Source organism: Lygodium microphyllum, chromosome 24, assembly GCF_053477565.2.
Source record: "Lygodium microphyllum isolate KBCC chromosome 24, Lygodium_microphyllum_v1.1.10, whole genome shotgun sequence".
NCBI classification, from domain to species: Eukaryota; Viridiplantae; Streptophyta; class Polypodiopsida; order Schizaeales; family Lygodiaceae; genus Lygodium; species Lygodium microphyllum.
In genome coordinates this window covers 131218206-131227931 of record NC_141158.1, presented here as the reverse complement: position 1 = coordinate 131227931, position 9726 = coordinate 131218206, and the positions used below count along the sequence as shown (strand labels likewise).

The 9726-nt window shown below is 42.9% G+C and overlaps 1 protein-coding gene across 1 annotated transcript; it reads left to right on the top strand.

Annotated features, from left to right (window-relative positions):
* Positions 1–284: 284 nt before the first annotated feature.
* LOC148015650 (protein NRT1/ PTR FAMILY 3.1-like) lies at positions 285–9726 on the top strand. Its single transcript, XM_087666088.1, is given in 6 exon segments — positions 285–928; positions 1054–1271; positions 1405–2204; positions 8249–8973; positions 9427–9531; positions 9534–9726. Coding segments are annotated over 6 exon segments (2277 nt in total). The 5' UTR covers positions 285–642; the 3' UTR covers positions 9677–9726.

Here is a 9726-nt window from a genome sequence, read left to right as displayed (position 1 = left end):
CTAATCGGTCTGAGAAACATCTCTTTTGCTCGGTACGGGTACATTTGGTCGGCTATGTGGTTCCCACCCTTTAACGTAATATTCGATTGATCGTCTTTACATGCTAAGTTCTCGGCTCGCCAATCAGCCTTACAGAAAGATTGCATCGTGTCACTACCATGCTTGCTTGCCCGTCCTCATGGACCCGCTCTGCAAAAGATCCTCCATCATTGCTCCCTTCTTCCTCAGGTGCAGCCTTTGCAGTGCCATCTCTGGCTATAAAGAGGTGCGTTCACGGGCCACAAAGACAACAAGTAGTAGCCTCATACTCTGTCATACATGCATGCTAGTAATATCAATCCATCTCAACGGGCCACTTTGATCCTGTTGCGAAACAGCACATGAATCAGTTACTTTGTATACCCCTATTTATTCCACAGGTTTTCCCTATGCCTGTGCTATATTCTTGACAAGACACGTGCACAATCAGCATCGGTCGCATATGATGATCTAGGACTAGATCAATCGTCTAGGTTTCTAGATGATTTAGCGTCGTATGCCAGTTTCCACGTCTTAATGGACTGCCATGGTAATTAACGCTTCCAGCAAAAGCTGAATACAGGCCTCATATTATCCTAAATCTGCACAACTAGTGCCCTAATTATGTCGGATGATTGCGCAAAGAACCGCGCCAGTAGGAGTAATTTGCCCTGTAAGTATCTGGTCCAAAAGTGTTTAGGAGGGCGAAGCAATGAAGCCATCAAAAAGTCGGACGTCGGTGAGGTACAATTGGAGAAAATGGAGCAGGGCATGAAGCCAAGCAACGAACATCAGTGCGTGGCTTATCGAGATAACAAACACGAACCCTCGTCGGAGCAGGATCTGGAAATTAAGGCGGAGAAACAGCACCATGGTGCTGCTGGCTGGAAGGCCATGCCTTTCATCTTCGGTAAACGTCGGGAATAATATATGATTTCAAGAGGCAAAGCTGCAACAGAAACATTAGGTGTCAGTCCAATTTACAATATGTGATTATTAATGAGTAGCATATTGTGCTCTATTGTTATCAATCAGGGAATGAGGTGTGTGAGAAGCTAGCGGCGATCGGATTTGGCGCCAATTTGATAATGTATCTGACACAAGAGCTGCACATGGATTACGTCAAAGCTGTCAATGCATTGACTAACTTTGGAGGGACCTCTAGTCTTACGCCGCTTGTGGGAGCCTTCCTGGCGGACGCCTACGTGGGACGTTTCTGGATAATCGCGTCCTCCTCCATCATCTATTTCTTGGTAAGTATAAGATGCTGCCAGCTGGTATTGTACATCTAATCTAAAATAACAATAACGAGGCTAGTAATAATATGAGTAGTCTTATTTCAAATAATTAGAGATCATATTAATGTTAAACGTCTTGCTTCTGCAGGGAATGTCCCTTCTCACTTTGACGGCCGTCGCGCCATCACTCCACCCTCCTCAATGTGACATATCAAGCAGCAGCAGCACGAATGGTTGCCAGGTGGCGACCAGCAGCCAACTGGCATTGGTGTTTCTGAGTTTCATGTTGACGGCGGTGGGGGCGGGAGGCATCCGACCATGCGTGGCGGCGTTCGGGGCGGACCAGTTGCAGCAGCATGGATCATCATCGGCATCGGCATATCATGACAGTTCTGACGATAAGAAGGACGACGTAGCTGCCAATGATCGGGGGGGGAGTAGTTATAAAATTGCAAGCGATGCTAGTAATAATTCTCATGATTACGTAAACTATACTGATCACAGCAACAACAAGGCGTTGTGGAGCTTCTTCAACTGGTATTACTTCTGCATGGGGGCGTCGGCGTTGTTGGCGGTGACGCTGATTGTGTGGGTGCAGGACAACGTGGGGTGGGGGGTGGGCTTCGGTATCCCCACGGGGTTGATGCTGCTGTCGATCCTGAGCTTCCTGGCGGGCTGGCGCCTTTACGTCCACGCCCCGCCCACGGGCAGCCCCTTCACCCGCCTCGCTCGCGTGCTTGTCGCTGCCTGCCGCAAGCGTCATCTGCCCATCCCAGCCAATCATCCCCTGGACCACTATGAGCCGCACTCGCACCCGCAGCACGACCACGGGCTCCTCACTACCAACTCATCCCCATCCTCATTATCATCGTGCCCCAAGCCACCAGCCGCCGGCGGCACCAATTTAATTATTCCAACCACCTGCCTACGCCACACTTCTCAGTTTAAGTGAAGTATCAGCTCCCTGCTCCTTGTCTTGTGTTGTTTTATTGACGTGTGCAATGGTGGCATAAACGTCACCGTAACTACGTAGATATGTGTGTAATTTAAGATAAAGTTGGAAAAAAGTTACAACAACATTGGACTTTTGTTCGGGTAGTCCGGGCAGCCGGACTATCTCAACCACATGAAAGTAGCACTCCCACTACAATGCAATATCTAGTTTTTGTTGGTAGAGAGCACATGCTTACAAACACGTATGCCTCATCGAGAACTCGAATTGTATTCTCAGACTATTTGTATCGTTCCAATCTCCTCTATTGTAGTCCCAAATGCTTGTTATTTGTTGAACCACTTTTTGGATTTATTGTGTCCAATGGGGAATTGATATGCAATTATTGAACTATGAAAGCCCTTTCTCTTTGAGAGTGAGCCAAGCACTCTGAATGCTCTTCATGAGTTTTGAGCATGTCCCTTTGACAACAACTTTAACTTGGTTGAAGGCAACTACAGTTGTGTGCCTTTTCCATCTAGGGCACTCCTCCACAGGAAAATTATAGCAATTGTTGAGTCTTCTTGATCATGTTGGAATGCTTTTACTACCCATACGGTAGCTAGTTTATTTACCAGCTTGACTAGGTTAAGCAGTCAAAGCCCCCTCCTCTCTTCTTTGCCATGAGTGCAATCCTCCCATGTGACCTTTGGGACTTGAAGCTTCTCATTGTGACCACCAAACCTAAGGCTAAGTAGAAGGTTTGAATATAGTTCTAGAATGCACTTATTGAGGAAGGGTCATTACTAACTATGCCATATGTATCATCAACGAATACGTTAAGGACCATGTCCTTGTTACCGTGTAGCCTGATGACTTGTAGTCTTCCCCTTTTTAGTTCTTTCTCTACCAACTAGCCAAGAGTATTAGCAAAGATGACAAAGAGCAGGGGGGCTAGAGAGTAACCTTGTTTGATAGATCTGTAAAGGGGGATAGATGTTGATAGTTCACCATTTATAACAAATAACATTGAAATTTTAAAATAGAGTACTCAAACATTTGATAAACCTCCTACCTAGTCCCATATGTTAGCACTTAGGATGTGGGCCATGGATTGTGTGTCTAGCTTTGGTAACTTTGTCTTTTGCTAGCATTAGTTCATGGGACTATTCTTTGGGAGGGGAGAAGATGTATTGAAAGGATAATCTAGTAGTCTCTAGATTTTCTTCCTTGGAATTACCAAGGGAACCATCCTTTTTGGAGCCTTTTTTTAAATCAACATCTATACCAAATCCTTTTCCTTCTTTTTAAAAAATGTATTGAACATCTCCATAGTTGGTGTACATAGTGTACATAGAGTCTTATATTATTGGTTTCTTCCTCTTCTAGGTTTGTAAGTCCATGTTTGACTGTGAGTAACTCTTCTTGAAGATCTAGTTTGCTAGCATTAACATGTATTCTAGCTTTATTAGCATGGCATACTTTTGCTACCTAAGTTCTTTGCTTTTATTCATTTTATCTCTTTGTTTATTTTAGCAAAGCTTGAGTTGTCTTAACAATGGTAGCTCGAGCTTGAGAAGGTTGTGAAGTATTAATAAAGGCATCTACCCTAGTCTTGCAATACAAGTATTACTAGACAATATTGTCATAACCGAAAAGTGATTAGAAACTCTTTATGGAATTTGTAGCTTTGGAGAAAACAGAGAGCAAACCTGTTGAGATATATGTCCTATCTAGTCTTGCCTTCTTGGCCGCACTTCATTTTTTATTGTTTGACTAGGTGGATTTAGTTTCTTTAATGATATTATTAGGAAGTCCATGGAAGGAGACATAATTCAACCAACCATCTTACCATTACTTGAAATTACTTGACCTTTCATTTGTGATTTGTTACGGATGTCTTCAACCATGTTGAAGTCCCCTACTAGTATTATTGGGTATTGAATTTGCATTAGTGAATTCCATATGCCAATTGCTCTCTCTTGGTCTAAGCATGAGGCATATAGTGAGACATTACAAATTCTTCCTTGACTTTGACATGGGAAGGAACCCATCTATTGCCAAGGTCAATAATATTGGTTTTGATTAAAAATCCTTGGAGTTTATTATTACTCGAACCATGGCCCCACCACTCCTGTGATCGTGCTGGATAAAGGTCCATTGAAAATTTTGATGAACTAAGTTAATTTTCTTGATTTACTACAACTTTGATCTCCTACAAATAGATAATGTTTGGTTCATGACCCCATTTTTTAGGGTTCTTGGTGTTCTAGGGTTGACTTGTAAACCCTTTACAATTGTTAGTTAAAAATTTGAGGGAATTGATAATGTTAATCATTTCTTGCTTTTACCTTTCCTTGGAGTCTCCTTACTCTTAGAATTAGAAAAGGGATTACTAGCATTGTCTCCTACTTTAGAGTTTCTATATTTCATAGTTTTATTGAGGCAGAGTTGATTTTTTGGAGGACCGAGAGAGACTTCAGGATTTTGAAATTGATCAAAGTCATCCTCATTATCATCCACATCCCTAAATTTAATAACATCATCACATTTCTGGTTTGGATTTGGATTAGGGTTCTCTCTCTTTTGGGAATTTTGTGAAGATCTCATCATTGTTAGGTTAGTTTTTGAACTGGCACCTCCTTCATTACCACTCCCCTTAACCGGCTTTGGGCGTGTGGACTCATTGGAGACCTCTAACAAAAGAAGGGGGGTTGGGGGGCGGGGATTATTTATTGTTACCGACCTTCTTTTTATTGGAGCTTTGATTTTTTAAAACTTCCTTTAGACTTGTTGGAAACCATCCTGAGGAGACTTCTTTATCTTCTTTATTTTCTCCAAAAGTCATTTGATTTAAGTTGGGGACAGCTCCTAATAAAGTGACCTTGCTTCATGCATTTGAAGCATGCATTAGGCAGATTTCTGTAAGACACAGGTTGTTTGGTAATCAGATTAATCACCCTCTAAGTCTGAGATGAGAAGAAAGTCGGGCAGCTTATTGTTCAAATCCATTTCTATTAAAAACTTGTGGGAACCACCAGGGATTAATAATGTTTCTTGGCCTTTGCCTCAGCATCTTCCCCAAAGGTGCTGTGATCAAGGATTTCACAAAGGGCTAGAGATTCCTATCGGATTCGTTTGATGGCTTCCTTGGACATGATATGGCTAAGCTCCAGGCCGAGCCTCTGGGTGTCGGCAACCTTCAGGATGATGATGCTATTTCGCCAGACCTTGTTGGGATTGGTAATCCAATCCAATAGCTTGATTTCTTTCTTGGAGAAGTTCTTGAGGGCGGGTTCTCCCCGTGTAGAATTCCCATGCTTCCTTGTACGTTGGCGGCCGGCCATGATTTTGCTAGATATTGTTCTTGGGTTGGCGTTATTATAAACACTGGTGCTAAGTAGGGGATGAAAGGAGGTTCTCAAATAGGCTGCAAGACCTTGACTTTCTGGATGGAAGGTGGGCGCGCATGTAGATGCCATGGTCCCTGGGGGCATAGATTCGAACTGCGGCTCCTGTACGAGCAGCAGCTGAAGTGCCATGATCCGGGTGAGTGGAGCACCTTTTTCCTCTCCCCTGAGGGAGAGAGAAGAGAGCGGCGATTCTCCCCTCTCTCCTGTCTGTAGAGTATCTCCCTTGACAATGACAAGGGGGAGAAGCTGCCGACTAGATGCAATGGGAGGGGAAGAAGGGAGCTGACGGGAAACTTTCCTGTTAGCCTTTTAGTACCTCTCCAGTTCCAAAGAGAGCGTCCAAGGAGAATGTAATCTTGGTATCAAGAGCAAACACACACACACACACACACACATACGATACCCTCAACCCGCAGTAAACGTCGTGACACTTTTGTATTCTTACACATGGATGCAATTGTTCACCTTACAACGTCTCTTTTCCTCTTCCTCTTCCTATTTCTCCTGGCCTCTTCATGCTCTTCACTTCCTACAACATCTACCATAAATAATAAAGCTCTTATCTCGAGAGATGTTTTGAAGATAAATGTTTGCTCTTCCATCTCTTCTTCACATTCCTATTCCTCCTAGAATCTTCATGCTCTAATTCACTTCCTACTAACAACCTCCATGAATAAGAAAGCTTTTACCTTGAGAGATCTTTTGAAGATAAATGCTTGTTATTCCATCTCTTCTTCATCTTCCTCTTCCTTCTCTCAACAACACTTAAAGCAACAATAAATTTTCCACAATCACATTTACTATGGCAAGTTGTACAACTATATTCCTTAACTCCATATGTTTTTCCACCTAGAAGTGAGGTGTCCATGAGAGAGTGTATGTGCACACATGTGTGCACATGGATGTGCCACCCATGCAAAACAAAACACATGTATACATATGTAAACCCCATAATACACATGTGACTGCAAGGCCATATCTAAATACCTTTGAGCATGTGCACATGTCTGCATTGGCATGTTTATAGCATGTGGACACTTTTGTGGGTGCGTGCATGACACATGAGAAGATTTGCATATTTTAGTAAGTGTAGTATGGTGTCGACATGTTCTTGCTTATTTATGCATGCAAAATTAGTGCATGAATATATACATCCTTTAGATGGAGCCATTGTGATAATTCACTCCATTACTTTCAGCAAGGCTTTCAAAAATGCATATTTTCCATTTACTATAAGTCATCATCCTTAGTGATAGACTCTTGCAATTCCATAGGTTAAGATCATTGTATTGTTTTTTTTCTTTTCTATATCTAAGCATATATCTTTTAAAATTCTAATGTTCTATTGAAAATTTGCATATCTATATGTACCCTTTAATGTACTTGGTACATGTAATCACTTGCCTACGTATCATTTGTTGTGTGAAAACTCAATACATGCAAAGAGATGACTATCTTGTATAGCCCCTTTGACTCTAAAGATATCATAATGAACTGAATCCTTATATGGCAACTTATGTTTATTATTAAGCTCATAATTGCTTGATTATATGTTTTAACCTATTTTTGGAGTTCTATTGTATCCGTGACCTAGTTTGTATATTGTATATCTGTGCATATTTGGATCCATAATGGTGCATGACCCATCCATTTCAGGGACATGTTGTGATAGGAACATGCCAAGTTATTGCACACTCCTTTCTTGTTTACTACAACATGCCTTAGAAGATCTTCATTAGTAGATCCCAAAATGAATAAAATGTCATGCAGCAACATTAATATCGGGGAATTAAAGAATCTTGGGAGTTATTTGTGGTAGCATCTCACTAATACCTTGTCAAAAGAACCAAGATAGATCACAATATGAAGTGCAACGCTCATCTATCAATCATACATTGTGCAACTTGTTGTAGTGGGCATTTGAAGTGTCTCTTTGATCTAGTGATGTCAAAAATGCATTTGATTTGAGACTCAAGTGTCATTTACTATTCCTTGTATGTGACCACTAAAGGGGAGCTTACACGAAAATCTGGGTGCAAAACATAATGAAGGCAAAATTGAACGAGTGCCGGAGTTTTTACTTGTTTAGACATAAGGTCCTACTTCGAGAAAATGCATTGATGCATGTTTCAATGTTGCGTTCGAAGTGGATATCCAATGCAATATATCCATGGACCATGTAGCCTTCAAAGTTCAAAGTGGATATATCACCGACAAAGATTCAGTGGAAGACGATTGAATATGGCACTTATGGTGGGAGGTTTCTGTTTGGCTGCAGCCTGCACGTAAACATGTTTGAACTTTGGGTGCCAGGTGGGGACCAGGGTATTGCATGTCTACACGCGCGCTTAATGTGCGTACCTAAGTGGGATTGGAATTGCCAGAAAAGTTACTCGGTTACATAATATACAGATTGAAGCAGCACATCCATGTACAAGTACACTTGAATTATAGAAGTTCATGAAACGCCCCTGCAATATGAAGTTGCAGAGAAGTTAGAAAGAACTTTTGGTTTTTATCATGTATCTCGCGAGAGTACTACTGTAGAATGTAGATGGTGGTTGGGGTTGGTAATAGCGGTGGGTGATTATTTACCAATCACTTGTTAGTGACTTAATTAATGTGCTTTGTTTGTACTGGATATGAAGGTTTCTGGATAGAGCAGCTGTGAGGATGGACGGGGACGTGACACGAAGGGAGGATGGACGGGTGAGCGTGAATACGTGGCGGCTGTGCAGGGTGACGGAGGTGGAAGAGCTGAAGAGCATTCTGCGGATGTTCCCCATCTGGGCAGCGGGCATCCTGCTGGTGACGGCGTCGGCACAGCAGAACACCTTCTCGGTGCTGCAGGCGCGGACCATGGACCGTCGGGTGTTCCACCACGATCATCAATTATATTCGATTATGTCGTCGTCGTCGAACAGCAGCAGCGGTGATGCTCACGCGGCGGGGGGAGCCTTCCAGATACCGCCGGGATCCATGAGCGTGTTTTCGATCGGGGCCCTCCTGCTCACCATCCCGCTGTACGATCGCGTGTTGATGCCCCTGGCCCGCAAGTGGAAGTTGAGCCGCCACCCGCGCGGCATCACCTTCCTCCAGCGCATGGGTGTCGGCTTCTTCCTGTCCATGCTGGCCACCTGCGTCGCCGCTCTCGTGGAGGTGAAGCGCAAGCGCGCGGCCGCCCGCTTTGGCCTCCTCGACGCGCCCCACGCCACCATCCCCATCCCGGTGTTCTGGCTGGTGCCTCAGTACGCCCTGCATGGTATTGCCGAGGCATTCATGTCTATCGGCCACTTGGAGTTCTTCTACGACCAATCCCCGGAAAGCATGCGCAGCACTGCCACCGCACTCTTCTGGACTAGCATCTCCGCAGGTGCTGGGATTTCTTATATGTCTAATGAATCATTGAATTATCATCTTAGTCTACTTCACATAAAAGAAAATGTCACTCATGTTATTGCACATTCAATATTCTCCAACTAAATCAGGTAGCTTACACTATTTCTTTCCATTTGCATTGTTCAACCAGACCATTAATGAATGTGCGGCCGATACTAGTTTTAGCATGCCATTTTGTTTGTCACTACTATTATTGCACATTTGGAAATGCAAGTTCTTTGCACTTTCAAAAGACTTCCTCATGAGTATGGCCTCACATAGAAGAGTTAAAAATGTCAAAAAACAAGAAAAAACACAAAACTAATTCATAATCTCCAAGATGTGAACACTAACCCCCCAAACCTTGATTTGCATTGTTGAAGCAAACAATTAAATGTACACATGTTACTAATTTCAACATGCCAATATTGTCTTGATCCCATTGCAGGCAACTATCTCAGTAGCTTTCTTGTGTCCATGGTCCATCATTACACTACCGGACCTCAAGCTTGGCTTCCCCAAAACCTCAATCGTGGTCATCTTGATTACTTCTTTTGGCTACCAGCATCCTTCAATTTGCCAACTTTGTCTTCTTTCTTTTGTCTGCTCGTTGGTACAAGTACAAACAACCCCTCGACATGGAAACTGACAAGGTGGATGAACAAGATCAGCAACAACCATCTGTTACCCATCCTTAATGAACATTCTTGCATATAGCTTTTGGTTTTATCTTCTTGTATGTATATAT